The sequence below is a fragment of the Antedon bifida genome, chromosome 2, assembly GCF_963402885.1.
Source record: "Antedon bifida chromosome 2, ecAntBifi1.1, whole genome shotgun sequence".
Taxonomy (NCBI): domain Eukaryota; kingdom Metazoa; phylum Echinodermata; class Crinoidea; order Comatulida; family Antedonidae; genus Antedon; species Antedon bifida.
This window is the reverse complement of record NC_136227.1, coordinates 35,742,004-35,757,999: the sequence shown is the minus strand read 5'-3', so window position 1 is coordinate 35,757,999 and position 15,996 is coordinate 35,742,004. Positions and strand designations below refer to the sequence as shown.

The 15,996-nt window shown below is 35.2% G+C and overlaps 2 protein-coding genes across 2 annotated transcripts; one reads left to right on the top strand and one right to left on the bottom strand.

Annotated features, from left to right (window-relative positions):
• Positions 1–3: 3 nt before the first annotated feature.
• Positions 4–10,617, top strand: LOC144834891 (acyl-CoA dehydrogenase family member 10-like). Its single transcript, XM_078689871.1, has 18 exons — positions 4–40; positions 533–776; positions 1,249–1,397; positions 1,558–1,746; positions 2,139–2,297; positions 2,499–2,869; positions 3,060–3,241; positions 3,463–3,613; positions 4,492–4,637; positions 5,010–5,183; positions 6,572–6,772; positions 6,913–7,079; positions 7,451–7,591; positions 7,769–7,906; positions 8,032–8,370; positions 8,585–8,668; positions 8,801–8,944; positions 9,774–10,617. Exons 2-18 carry the CDS (start codon positions 569–571, stop codon positions 9,999–10,001), a joined length of 3,171 nt encoding a protein of 1,056 aa, XP_078545997.1. The 5' UTR covers positions 4–40; positions 533–568; the 3' UTR covers positions 10,002–10,617.
• Positions 10,618–10,918: 301 nt separating this feature from the next.
• Positions 10,919–15,971, bottom strand: LOC144834876 (uncharacterized). Its single transcript, XM_078689847.1, has 9 exons — positions 15,901–15,971; positions 15,307–15,435; positions 15,000–15,156; positions 14,557–14,676; positions 13,318–13,992; positions 13,074–13,181; positions 12,829–12,962; positions 12,347–12,500; positions 10,919–11,886 (listed from the first exon to the last, which is right to left on the bottom strand). Exons 2-9 carry the CDS (start codon positions 15,426–15,428, stop codon positions 11,809–11,811), a joined length of 1,548 nt encoding a protein of 515 aa, XP_078545973.1. The 5' UTR covers positions 15,429–15,435; positions 15,901–15,971; the 3' UTR covers positions 10,919–11,808.
• Positions 15,972–15,996: the final 25 nt, after the last annotated feature.

Here is a 15,996-nt window from a genome sequence, read left to right as displayed (position 1 = left end):
CACCCTGGATCTGAGTGAGAGAGGAAGACAGGAGGTGTAGGTGGGTATGCGTAGGCTTATATATTGCATTTTAATGAATGCTCATCACAAAACGTTTTTATTGGAGTTAAATCATCAATATAGCTTTATACCTAACCTACTAGCGCTATCTAGAGGCTTAGCCTAGTAGTAGTAGTAGTAGTAGAGTAGGCCTAGGCCTACTCTACTAGTAGGCCTAGGCTAGGCCTAACACAAGGCCTAGTATGTACTGTAAGTGTAGGTAGTACTACTAGCTAAGCGATAGTAGGAGGCTAGCTACTACACTTCTAGCATCAGTACAGTACTACTAGGTTAGCTAAGGTATAGACCTACTCTACTAGGCCTACTACTACTAGGGTCAGTCTAGATATACTGAAATGTATGTCAGAAATGTTCATTTAATGGCTATTCCTAGGCTAGACCTAGTAAGTAGTAATTTAATTTGAATACATCACAATTTAAAAAAAAAAAATTATTCATTGTATTGTATAATAAAGGTTTGGTTTTGTTAAAGGACACTTTTTGCAACTAAATCATCGGTGTGCAGACCATGACAATGTTGCAGTTGTCTCGGATATCTCAACCACTCCGTTGCCTAACCAAGTGTCATCATAGAGGCAGCCTAATATGTGCCAGCAGTCTTCACAACAAACAACAAAGACGATGGTTCCACAACACTCAACCTCACCAGAAGACAAAGGCGGTGATCTTTGATATGGGCGGAGTCCTCATCTCCAAGCCTTTCAAAGTGTTTGAAGGTATAAGCCTTGTAATTTGATCAAGGATTTTGAAATAGGGGGACCCATGATGGCCTAAAAATGGTGAAATTAAGTGCTGGGCTTAATTTGATATCCTATCTTAAGGTCTTTCTACACTATCAAACTTTACAGTAGGTGACACAAAAATGTGATGTGCCCATATACTGTATGGATACGATGGTCACATTACTACCATATTTGGGCACATTACATTTTTTTTGTCAAACTAGTTTGATAGTGTAGACAGAGCTTTATACATTACACAACATTAAAAATTCAGGGCAGCCCAGGTATCCCCCCATCCATGAGCTGGAGGTTGGCGAGGACACCCACTTTAAAAGTCTTCCACCATCCTAATTTAAACATAGCATCCGCCCAAGAAGCAAATTTATTATTATTATTAATACATGTTACTGTTTTTAGATCTACATTCATGTATCTCTGTATAATTATTTTATATACTTTTTTTCAGCATTTGAAATAGATAATGGGCTACCAAAAGGACTAATTCGGCAAGTGATTGTTGAAAGGGGTGAAGATGGGAGCTTTGCAAGAATGGAGAGGGGCGAACTGACTACTGAAGAATTTGGACAAATATTTAGTACAGAATGCTCTGAAAAGGTAAATTACAAAAAGCATAGAGGTTTAAATAAGAAACAAATATTTTATACCTCCATACCAAATAAGTAGATAAGTTATCAAAATATAATTTAAAACAAAATTAATTCACTTCTTAATTTATTACTTTTTCCAATAAGTAATCTTAAATTTTGATTTTCAGCTTGGTAAAAATATTGACATGACTGAGTTTTTAAAAGTGTTTGAGCGAGACGTGTATGCGTTGCCAGAAATGTTAGACGCCGTACGATGCATTCAGGCTGAGGGCGTATCTGTTGCTTTACTAACTAACAACTGGAAACATGAATCAGGCAGAAGTCTACAACCTTTGGATCCATCACTGTTTAATGTGGTAGGAACTCTTACAATACAGGAGAATCTCTCCTTTGTGACATCCCTATAAGGGGACACCAATATACAGCGAAAACCTCTATTAAGGGGACACCCCTATAAGGAGACGCCCATGTTCAGGTGAAACCTCTATTAAGGGGACACCCATATACAGTGGAAACCTCTATTGAGGAGACACTCATATACAGGGGACACCTCTATCAAGGGAACACCCAAATTCAGTGGAAACCTCTTAACTGAAATGAGCTTTAGAAAACCACCAATCTTCGTTTGACCAGGGAGAGATGTAAATTAGACCACGTACGTGACATCGCCAGTTTGGAATCGACTGATGACATGATTTTTTGAAAATCTCACAATAATGTACTATAATGTACTTTATTTAATACATAGATAGTTGAATCGTGTTTAGTTGGAATGCGTAAACCAGATGCCAGGATCTACCAGTTGTGTCTTGAGAAATTGAAAGTGAAACCAGAGGAAAGCGTGTTCCTGGATGATATTGGCCGCAATGTAAAGGCTGCAAAGAGTTTAGGAATACAAACCATTAAGGTCTGCACTCTATACTTACTACATTACTATAGCTCTTTTAATATCTCTCTGTCTTACCTTTTGGTTACTGGAGTGTTACATGTATATTTAACGTTTTTCAATAATGACAGCATTTATCTTGGATATACTTATTTCTTTAGATATTTAAACATTATTTTAATAAATTTAATTTTATGCAAAGTTTTTTGTTTTTTCCCCTAGGTTGATGAGCCAAAAGATGCCTTAACAGAACTGCAAACTCTGTTAAATTTCCCGCTCAATGGATTTGTCCCTGGAACGTCGTCCGTTAGGAGAGGCCTGGAAATTACCAAAGAACCGCTTATTGAGTATCTAGATAATCTTGGTATCAAATCCAAAGATGGCAATATTAACATCAGGCAATTTAAGCACGGACAATCTAACCCAACGTACTTTGTAGGCTACGGAGGGAGAGACATGGTGCTAAGGAAGAAGCCACCTGGTAAGCTACTGCCCTCGGCCCATGCAGTGGAGAGAGAATACAGAGTGATGCATGCTGTAGGGCAGGCTGGCGTACCGGTGCCTAATCTCATCGGTCTTTGTGAAGATTCAAGGTAAAATTACATTAAATGTGCAGTCAAAAGTTTGCATAAAAAGATTATCTTTAAATTTGCTTACTCCTTTTTGTTTTGTTTTTTTGGTGAGATGAATAAAGAGATTGACTTGATTTGTTTTGAGAATAAATAATATCTACAGTAAGTAAAATTTGAAAAATTAATCTTTGTCTTAAATAATTGTTGTCAGTATTATAGGTACACCTTTCTATGTAATGGACTACATAGAGGGCAGGGTGTTCAAAGACCCATCATGCCCCAGTCTCTCACCAGGTGAACGAACTCAAGTCTATGATGCCATGTGTAATGTATTGTCACAGATTCACTCAGTCGATGTGACTGCAGCTGGTCTTAAAGATTTTGGAAAGTTTGGTAAGTTTATGTCATTGTTCAGTCTACTATGACTCACAAGTTTAACATTTATTTAAACAAAAAATCTTGAAACATTATAAAAGATACATAGATGTTAATACCCTGTAGTTGAGATGATTATGGACATTTAATTGGGAGTACAGTATGGAACATCATTTAAAATAGAATCAGTTGTGCAGTAAAAAGAACCTTAACTAGTTTTATTACTCTGCGTCTTACAGGTAATTATATAGAGAGGCAAGTAAAGACCTGGTCTAAACAGTACCTAGCAAGTCAAACACATGAAATAGAAGAAATGACACGATTGATGCAGTGGCTACCAGAGAACACACCAACCACTGACCACACAACAGTAGTACATGGAGACTTCAGGTACACACCTATTATATTTATGATATCTTAATGCCCTACGGGTATGTTACAACAATGCTCTTTGATTATTGTTAAGATTGCCTAGACACTGCAGTGCTAGTGACATGTTTGTTATTAATGGTGTCTCGTCTTTTAGGGAATATCTAAGAAAATCTATCTTTTCATTGTTACAGAGAATGTCAGATGATGATAAAATGTATTATGGTATCATCATTTGAATCATCCAGGCTCCATAACAAAACGTTGGAGATCCTGAGATGATCTTTTTTGTTTCTGCCTTTTTTATTTGAACTTATTTATGCAATTGATTTTGTAACTATGTTTCCGAAATAAAAGTAAAATGATGATGATGAATACATAGGATTATGACCATGCAAATTAGCTAGGTTTGTGTCAAATGCACATAAAAATTGCATTATGGGTACAGTACATATAGTATACCAAGTAAATGTACAGTATAACATATTAAACACACCTATAGTACAGTACACTAGTTGACTGCAAAATGGTATTCACAGTATATTGAACACACTATTTACAGTATATTGAACACACTACAGTAGTACAGTATTTTCCCATAAATATTTATCTGTATATATCAGGAAAGAAATAGGTGCTGCATAGGCAGGATCATGTATAAAAATAAAACAGACAAATTTCTTGTTTCTGCCTCAAAATAAAATATTTATTATACGGGTACTTTCGACCATAGGCCAGTACCTGATGATGACCTATGGTCGAAAGTACCCGTATAATAAATATTTTATTTTGAGGCAGAAACAAGAAATTTGTCTGTTTTATCTGTATATAGTTAGCTAGGAAATTATAGACAGTACATTACTATCAATCTTCATAACATTGACTTCATATATTTGTAGACTTGACAATCTAATATTCCACCCAACCAAACCTGAGGTTCTGGCTGTACTGGACTGGGAGCTGTCCACTCTAGGTGACCCCACATCAGATCTTGCGTACAGCTGTTTGCCTTACTATTTGAAACCGGAATTCCCACTTTTGAAAGGTAAACTAATTGTTTTAGCAATTGATTTGGATGAATGAGTATTTCGGTGCTCAATGCAAGTTAAAAATAATGAAAAATTAAATGCACATGGAATGCCTTAGTTATTTTGTCTTTACACTATGTACATGATGTCAACAACAAAACAAGAAATATGTTTCAAAGTAAATTTCCCATTTTCTATCCAGGGTCTGGATGAATGAGTGAATGTGAACACACATTGAAAGAATGCTACCAAGTTCTACTAATGTGAACACACATTGAAAAAATGTTACTAATGATAGCTTTATGCATATGTAAAAAAAAATGTCTACAAAATTATTAAAAAAACAAACAAAATTATTTTTCAAATACAGTTTTCCATTTTCTACCCAGGGTTTGCTGGTAAAGATTTGTCTGGCAGTGGGATACCAGCTTCTAGTGATTACATAGAGCAATACTGTAAGGCTAGAGGGATACCACATGTGCAGGATATGTCAGTGTATATGGCCTTCTCTTTCTTTAGAGTGGCGGCCATTTTACAAGGGGTTTATAAACGATCTATGCAAGGTAAATGATCTCATATCAATCAATATAATTAAGTACGTTAATAATGATGATCTAAATAAATAATAATAAGAGGGATACCACATGTGCAGGATATGTCAGTGTATATGGCCTTCTCTTTCTTTAGAGTGGCGGCCATTTTACAAGGGGTTTATAAACGATCTATGCAAGGTAAATGATCTCATATCAATCAATATAATTAAGTACGTTAATAATGATGATCTAAATAGATAATATGTTTAAAATTTACAGCCAGTAGTAACTAGATTTGTTGACAAAATAAAGTACCTACACCCTGCTCTTAAACAAAAATAAGTAAAAGATACATACAGTAGTCCACAGGCATTGGAAGGTGATATCCACGGAACAATAATAAATCCACAAAAAACAATATGCATCCACGGTAGGTAAAGTAATAAATCCACAGCTGGTAGAACAAGTATAATATATATCCAAATGTCCAGTAAGTAAAGCAACAAGTGCAATACATTCATAAGTAAATAATGTACAGTATATCTAGGCAAGCAAAGTACAGTACAGTATATCCACAAAGTACAATATAAACACAGTTAAAGTATCATACATCCATTTGTAAGTACAGTATATCCACATGTAAGTACAGTATATCCACATGTAAGTACAGTATATCCACATGTAAGTACAGTATATCCACATGTAAGTACAGTATAGTATAATCACAGTAAGTTAAGTATAATACATCCATATGTAAATACAGTATATCCACATGTAAGTACAGTATAGTACAGTATAATCACAGTAAGTTAAGTATAATGCATCCATAGGTAAGTATATCCACATTATAATCACAGTTAAGAAAAGTACAACATCCACATGTACAGTAAGTAATCCATGCACAAAGTGATTATACAAATAAGTAGAATAGCCTGTCTTCACTGGTAACAAAATGGCCTGTCTTCACTGGTAACAAAATGGCCTGTCTTCACTGGTAACAAAATGGCCTGTCTTCACTGACTACTGAACTGCTACTAAACAGAACAAAAGACACTAACTGCACAGTGTAGGCATTCAAATAACATGCAAATGAGCTCATTTAAATAAAAGAGAAAGTGCACAACAATACAAACTTATTCTAAGCAACTCCATGGTAGAATTTAAATCTGAAGTTACATAAAAATGTTTTTGTTTAAATTTTTGCAATAAGTAATAAATGGTTAAACTAGACCAAAAATTTATATATTTTTAAACCTCATATTGACATTTTTTTTTTTTAATTCAACAACAAAGTAAACTACAACAAAATATACTAACCATTAATAATTCTGTATCACTACATTTTAAAAAGCCCATAAAATTGTCATGCAAATTTTAAAAAAAATGAATTTTCATATATTATTTGTTATCTTCTTCAGGTCAAGCCAGTTCAGACTCTGCTAAATCTGTTGGTATGCTAGCAGAGCACATGGCTAGCATTGGATGGTCATTTGCTGAGAAAGGCAAGAAGCCCACAGGAACCAGTGGGTCACCTCCCAAACCACTTGGAGGCAGCAGATCCTATTCAACCTTCTCTCAGCCTAGGAGATCATTTAGTACCCACACTGAATCAAATCCTGGTAAATATTATTAATTATTATAATTATTATTTAAACAGCACAGTCTATGTCTGTCCGATTATTTGAGGATGTTTTATTCTTTGTTTTAATTTAATACTATTATTTTATGTTTTAATTATATGATTAAATTTCCCTTTTAGGTATTTTGCCCGTCTCAATTGGTGGCTTACCAAAGAATGTTCAGAACTTGCATAAGAGGGTGAAAGAGTTCATTGACCTCAACATTCTGCCAATTGAACAAGAGCTGATTGCTCACCAGATGTCAGATCAACGATGGACACCACACCCTTTAATAGAGAAACTAAAGGTTTGTTGATTGCTTGTTGATTTTGCTAGTATATACAATAAAAAGTAAACTAATTTATTGTAGCATTTATAGTTGAATTAATATCATTTGGTATATAAATATTTTTGTGTTTGTCCTTTGAACAGATTGTCACCTCTCTAGAGGACAGTGATTTCATTTTTGGCAATCCTTGTCTGTGTGCCAAAGAATTAATGAACATATATATATATTGTACCACCTTGTTTAAATTGCTCGTAAATAATTAAATTCTATAGAGTAAGTGGCCGAGTGCCTATATATAGAGGGCGCTAGACAAATCACATTTACAATGAGATTAGTATAAAAGTTGTACAGTACAAGTTGTCTATTATTTTTTCAAACTTGTTTTGTAGGATAAAGCTAAAACTGAAGGCCTATGGAACCTATTTCTACCAATAGAGACAGATCCTAATGTAGAGTATGGTGCTGGGCTAACTAATGTACAATATGCATTCCTATGTGAGCAGATGGGCAAGTCTGTGTTTGCATCAGAGGTGGGTAAATTCAGTTCTTAAAAGTTTCATTTAAATCCTACAAACATTAGACAGGCAATGAATAATATCAACATGGTAAAATTATTAATTTGCAATACTGTACATTCTTATACTAAATTAATAATATATGTTATAATATAATAATTTATGTTAAAAAAGTAATGTAATCTGTCTTAGGTGTTCAACTGTTCAGCTCCAGACACAGGTAACATGGAGGTACTGGTGAAATACGGAACACAGGAACAAAAAGATAAATGGCTTACACCACTACTAGAGGGCAGTATACGATCATGCTTCGCAATGACAGAACCAAAGGTTTGCTGTGAATAAAATTATTACTTTATATCTATATTCTATCTATTATTTGAAGTGACAAATAGTTTAAAATAAATAGTTAATCTCTCCCCTCACTACAAAAGTGGCTACTTGGTTCTTTCTAGGTGGCATCGTCAGACGCAACTAACATCGAAGCCGAGATAAAATCAGATGGTAGTGAGTACGTCCTCAACGGCCACAAGTGGTGGACGTCCGGTGCAATGGACCCTAGGTGTAAAATATGCATATTCATGGGCAAGACAGACAAATCAGCCAGTAAACACCAGCAACAATCAATGATCCTCGTGCCAATGGACACCCCCGGTGTACAAGTTGTCCGACCTCTGACTGTGTTTGGCTTTGAGGATGCCCCGTCAGGTCATGGTGAGGTCATCTTTGAAGATGTTAGAGTTCCGGCTGAGAATTTGCTTCTTGGTCCCGGTAGAGGTTTTGAAATTGCTCAGGTGTGTTGGAATATAAGTAGTTTTGTTGAAATAAAATATTAGAAATAGCTGTATGTATAAGTATGATAATGAATTGTAATGAATATAGGGCTGGTAAAAGTAACATATTTTTCCTATAATTTCACTAACATCTATAATTTCCTAAAATTTCACATAAAACAAGAACAATTATGAATATCATCATTTGTTGATGTTTTTATGAATGCTGTTTCAGGGCCGCTTAGGACCAGGTCGTATACATCACTGTATGAGATTGATTGGCAGTGCTGAGAGGGCGCTAGCATTAATGGTAGACCGTGTAAGTACTTAATATAGTATTAATTACAGTAGGTTCTTAAAATATGGATACTAACATACCTAATACAGTACCAAATTCTACACTACACAGTTAAACGTCTAGCCATTTTATAATGCTTTTTTTCATTTAAAGGTACATAATAGGGTTGCTTTTGGTAAGCCTTTGGCTACACAAGGCACGATACAGGCTGACATTGCTGAGTCCAGAATGGAGATAGAACAAGCAAGGTTGCTGACATTGAAGGCTGCTAATATGATGGACACTGTTGGCAATAAAGTAAGTTAGACACAATATCACAGTGAAAGAAATAAGTAGAAATAGCCATTAGTTAGACTCTTAGTAACAAGCAATAAAATTAGACTAAAAAAGCAGAATGCATATATTGAAATATTACTTATGGACCATCTGACCACTGACGAGATTCATGGAAATACGCAATGTCTACGCAAAAAGAAAGGTAGTTAGGGTAGAAGGTGATGAGATCATAAAATCGTAATAGCATATTTTGGTAAGACCCAATCATAACACTGAACATAGTAATATAGTAGTATTGTAGTGAGTGAGTGGCCGAGCGGTTAAGACAGTGGAACCGTAATTACGTAGCCATAACATCGGCAGGGGTTCGAGGCTCACTCACTCCATGGTTCTGGTGGTAGAACGAGTCTTCTCGGATAAGGACTATAAACCGTAGGTCCAGTGTACACATCTAGCTCGTGTGCACTTTAAAGAACCTAGTACATCTTTCGAGACGAGTAGGGGGTTACCCCGGTGTATTAGTACATCACAGCCACTGATCACCAACTGGGCCCTCTGGGAGACCAGTCTTTGACTGAAGAGGTTACCCAGTATAAATATATATTTCAATCAATATATACATTACATTTTATTTTGTATATCTTTATATATTCTATTTATTTTAATTTAATTTCTATTGGTACATGTTTATGTCTTGTCATATTGTATTTTTCTGAAGGTCCCTACTGATCAGCTTCGGCTGGATGTACCACCCTCGTAAAATATTGTTGAAATAAATAAACAAATTATTAAGTTAGACCCTATCATAGTATCCATATAATTAAATGTTTTTCTATACTTTATTTTCCAGGCTGCATCGGCTGAAATTGCAATGATCAAAGTGATCGCACCCAACATGGCTCAGCGAGTCATAGACCGTGCAATGCAGGCATTTGGCGCTGCTGGGCTAAGCTCAGACTTCCCACTAGCCCAACTGTACACCTGGGCTAGGGTGCTGAGGCTAGCAGATGGACCAGATGAAGTACATCGTAGAGCTATAGCTAAAATAGAAAGCATGAAACATGTCGATAACCGATAATACAACAACAGTGTTATAAATGATAGGTTATAAGCATATGATCACTATGGTCATTCCCATAGTACTTAGGCATAATAATGAAATTTAAAATTGACCAAGTACAAAAGCAAGTCATGCTATGTTAAAATCATGTTTACTGATCAGTGCCTACAATACAAAGGATATTCCCATATTTAAGCATGACCTCATACTCAAGTATGAAGTCAGGATCAATGTTTGTTGGTGGTGCTACTAATCTGATATTTATTACGGGTAATTGAAATTGATAAAGTAAAAGTGAAAACTGTAATATGTTTGAACATTAATTATTGTCTTTGATTAAAGAAGAAAAATTATTGTTAAAATCTTTTCTGAGAATAAATTAATACAATCACTAATGTATTCACTGTAGTGATCATCACAATTAACAAACATAAGTTTGTGGTATGTAATATGTCTGTGTTTCCACATTCATAACAATTTTGGCTGTGGAAACATGGCCTAAGTACTCAAATAAATTATGTGGGCAACTATTACATAGTTGATTGTTTTCAAGTAATATGGAAATAATTGTTGATATAGATATCTATATATATTTTCAGATTTCAATGCGATTAAATTTATTTAAAAAACAAAATTTGCGGTGTTTTGTAAATGAATTACTTCTTTTTTATCCCGTGTGATGTGATAGAAGACTGTTTTTACCGAGGGCGCAGTACAGGACCATTTTCAGCACACCAGGAGAAAGTTCGCAATGCTTGTCAAAAAGTGTGCATATGTACAATGTTTATACACAGGATCAACTGCTTTACATCCCAATCGAAGGACGAGGACACAAGAGTAAAGTATCTAGCTTAATGATACCAAGAAATAAATTATGTTACAGATGATTTTAAAGACAAATAAAAATCAATGAAATCACACATGTATTTTATATATGTTGATTTATTAAAATAAAATATTGGTATATATATACATCTTAATAATAATAAAAAATATAATTGTTAGAAACTAAAAGAGTATTACAATATTAATTTAACATTCAAATTTAAAAGTAATAATTTACATGCTTAGTTCAAATTAGAAAAAAAATATGTCCCTACAATTACTGTTACAATTACATAATCTATACATTCCCTTCACCTGGCAAATATAAACTGTAAAAATAAATTAAAGAACATCGAGTAAATGAGGAATCCGTCATGAGCAAATTAATGTTTGAACAACCTCTTAAGCTCTGTCTACATGTATCAAAAAATATGATGTGCCCATATAAGGACATAATGATGTCATATCACTATCATATTATTTGGGTACATCACTACCATATATGGGCACATCACACCAGTTTGATAGTGTAGACAGAGCTTTAGAAAATGTTAGCAACCTTTCCCCCAAGACATTACCTGATGCTGTCACTAGCCTCACTTAACACCACAAGATACATAACTCAACAGGGAATTTATGGTACTAAGAATTTATATTTAAAAATATAGATAAAAATAAACAAATTAACATGATATTAAAATGATTACATTAGATTCATTATGCACAATAATCATATATAATTAAGAATCTGTAAAGTAAAAAATGTCCACTTACTTACTATAGTATATAGATGTGCTTTACTAAATAATTGTGACATATTGGGCTTCTTTAAAGGATACATTAAGATGATTAACACATAAAAATGTTACAACAAATGAACATGATATTAAAATTATTATACATTAGATTCATATGCACCATAATCTTGTTTTAGAATCTGTAAAAGTTAAAAATACTTGCTTACAATTATGTCATGCTTTGACTAACAAACTGTGGCAAGCTAAAACCTTAGGGGCTTCACGGGAGAAGATGGAGATTGAAATGAATTCATTGGCAATGGAGAAGGACTTCTTGCTTCCTGAAATAAAAACAACGTACTATAAATATTATCCCATTATCTAATATTGCACTATTTTATTCATTATCCTTTCTAACAATAATAATAATTGATTGGCACTGCACTTTTTTACGAGTGACACACTTCAACTTGTGAAGGTGCACCCAAATAATGTGTCTAATAATATTTTTTTTAAATAAAACAATCAAAAGATTTAACATTGAAATATAAGGGATCAAGTGAATGATACTACTGCATTACGTTACTGGATTATAACTCTAAAAAAACTGCTAAATATAAATTACATAGACTAAGTAAGCAAGATGTAGTTACCAGTCAGGGGAAAAATGGCAAAATGCTTCCTACTTTCTAGGACCACAGTGCTGATTTTGCCATTTTCCCAGTTACTGCAGTAACTGCAGTAGAGTGATCTTTAAAGAACCAATTTGGGTGTAAGTTTGCAAGAGTGATTATAAGTTACCTTGAATTTTCGTTTCAATGCACGCGTCATTAGTGGCGTTAGTCCGGTCCCGTTCTCATCCACACGCCGTCTTCTGAGCGGTGTACCACCTGGACTGCGAGGAATGCTAACCTTTTTCAATGAACTCCTAAAAGCAACTGCTTCATGTGGCAATCTGTATTCAGTAAGATTCATTTATAATTTTATAATTTACAAAAATGTGATTATTTTGCATCTAAAGCTCTGTCAACACTACCACTAACTTTATGTGAGAAAAAAAATGAAAGGTGGTACTTTACACCACAAAAGAGAAAAAAAATGTGATGTGGGCACATCACATTTTTTTTCATGATTTATCATTTTTTCATGATATCATATCACTACCATATTTGGGCACTTCACAATTTTTGTTGTCAAACTAGTTTAATAGTGTAGACAGAGCTTTAGCACTTAAACATTTTACAGTAAATACTGTACTGACAAAAATCTGAAAAAATTCTTACCTTTTTCTTAGTACCACTTGGGTTTTAGGACTCACGTTTGACCCCAAACTAAATCTTCTCAATTTGACCTTTTGAAGGTCATTCAGCGATACTAATGGACGTCCCATACGATTACCACGCCCAGAATCTGGTGTCTAAATAAAACATTTGAAATTTAAATCTTAAAAACCAATTAATAAGTACTTACGAACTTAAATCTTAATCAATGGTCCTTTAGGTTAAGTGTCATAGTATCATGTGCTTACCTTTTTGTTAGGCTCATTTCGGTTGACCTTTTTTAGTTTCACTTTACATAAATCATTTGCAGAAATATGAAATGTTTCTTTGTCATTCTTGGTATTTTCCACTCGTCTCTGAAAGTAAGAACAGCCCAAAATACTGAAGTAGTCAGACACATAACTAAAATAGTAAGTAATTGGTCAAAATCTAATAAAAGCTAAATAGTAAAGCTATGCAAACACACTAAACAACAACAAAACTCATTCTTACCTTCTTTACTTTGTTAAGGACCAACTTGAATTCTTTAATTTGTTTGATTGGCGGTGGGGGTGGTGGCGGTGGGGGTGGTGGCGGTGGCGGTGGTGGCGGTGGAGGAGGTGCACCAACAGGGGGTGGTGGCGGTGGAGGAGGTGCACCAACAGGGGGTGGTGGCGGTGGAGGAGGTGCACCAACAGGGGGTGGTGGCGGTGGAGGAGGTGCACCAACAGGGGGTGGTGGCGGTGGAGGAGGTGCACCAACAGGGGGTGGTGGCGGTGGAGGAGGTGCACCAACAGGGGGTGGTGGTGGTGGAGGAGGTGCACCAACAGGGGGTGGTGGCGGTGGAGGAGGTGCACCAACAGGGGGTGGTGGTGGTGGAGGAGGTGCACCAACAGGGGGTGGTGGCGGTGGAGGAGGTGCACCAACAGGGGGTGGTGGTGGTGGAGGAGGTGCACCAACAGGGGGTGGTGGAGGAGGTGCACCAACAGGGGGTGGTGGAGGAGGTGCACCAACAGGGGGTGGTGGCGGTGGTGCACCAGGAGGGGGTGGGGCAGAGTGGGAAGGGGGTGGAGGAACGGTAAGTGGCACTGAGGCAGTACGTTTCAATGATGTTGATGAATCATCAGAATCTGACGTTGAATCAAAATGTGATTTTCCACAACAGCAATTTGCATCAGTCTTTGTTTCCTGATAATAAAATATTTATTGATTTAAGCTCTGTCTACACTATCAAAGTTCAATGTGATGTGTCCATATATGGACATAATGATGTCATATTACTGCAGTAACTACATTTTTTACAAAAATAATGTATGATTTTAGTTTGCTTCAATCAGTAAACAGTGTATGTTTATAAAAAAAATAATAATTTGAAATCTTTGTGAATATTGAATATTTCATGAAAAAGATTATATGTTTAGTAGTATTTAGCATTGCTTGTACAGTATCAGTAGATATAAATATTAAATATGAATACTCTGAATAAACTGGGAAAGCTTAACTTATTTGTGTTGTGTGTAATTTAAATGTATACTACTAGTTAGAAAAGTTCTGTCTACACTATCAAACTTTATGTGACAAAAAAAATGTGATGTACCCATATATGGACATGATGATGTCATAACACTACCATATTTGTGTAAATCACTACCATATTTGGGCACATCACACTTTTTGTCAAACTAGTTTGATAGTGTAGACAGATCTTTAGACTTATTTCTACTGTATCATAATGTTGTCTTTTCCAACTACCTTTTCTTGGAGGATTCTTTCCAACGACTGCTCCAGTCGAAGCAGCTTAAGCTGGGTACTCTCTAGCTCTTTATGAATCTTAATAGACGGGAACACGATGTCCTTAGCTTTTTCAAAACTCTATACAATAAATAACAAAATATATAGCCATACAGTGTGCCAGTATAATAATGTAACTAATACAGTCAACTGTCCCAATACCGGACACCTTTGGGCTGGCCTAACATGTCTGGTTTTCTGGAAAGTCTGGTATTCAGAATGTGTTTCTATTTGGTAAAAATGAATTTTTTACCCTTTTGACCCTTGGACCTCAAGAAAAGTCTGGTTTTGGAAGAGTTTCCGGTTTTCAGAGAGTTCGTTATTGGGAGAGTTGACTGTACTTGTAATGGGAAACAGGAGACAAAAAAAAAAAAATATATTGTAGGTGGAGGGATTTACTGTACCTGTCCTACAGCCCAGATACACCGTCTATACATGCCAGTAAAGGTAGACGGAATGAATGCTAGTGGAATAGAACTTAAACTGCCGATCCAATTTGTTGCGTCAACCTCTGGAATATTTGTAGCGCCCTCAATAACCATAGACTCATCAGCATCATAGCTGAAAAATAATATTAAAATTGAAAACAATATGTAAATTTTAGTTAATACAATAATGTTAAAAAATGTCAAATAGAACTTTATATTTATCATTAAACAATTTATTATAATAATAGTACATTCAAATTGTTTTTTAAAGTAAAACGTTTACCTATGCATGGCTGCTGCATCTACCCTTTTAGCACAGTTGAGTTTAGTTTCTCTTTTTATTTGTCGATATTTTCGCTTTTTTTGTGAAATTGATTGACATCCGGCGGAGCGTTTATTTTTCATCTTCTTTCTGGTGAATATGAAAATGGTAGTGTAGGCTTACTGTAGACATTATTTAGGAGCTTCAGATTTCTCTTTATATTATTTTTGTAAATTATGCAGTTACTTTAATATACCCCATTTTGTCCACAGTCCAAAATTTAATTTTATCCACTTAAAATTGATATTAATAACAAAACAATACACATGTAGGGTCCTAGATTAGCTATCCAGGCCTAGAGAGAGCTTGGCAGGCCTTAATAGCAGGGGCTACGCGCTCCTCACTAGAAGCCTATAAACCTAGGCCTACTGCTCATAGGAGCCTAAGCTAGATGGTGGCCTAGGCTAGAGTACGTAACGTACACGTAGGCTAGGCTAGAGTAAAAAGAAGAATATCGACAGTTAGTATTTTGAGTAGGCCGTGTCCTATGCTACATATTAAGGAGATTTCACACTAATCCTTGATTACATAATAATTAAGTTATTTATTACTTACATTTTCAAGAAACTTTAAAATATGTAAACAAAGTTTGAAGAAGTTTGAATAAACCGCCGTCGCGATTTTATGACACGAAACTTTGCTTTTTTTGTA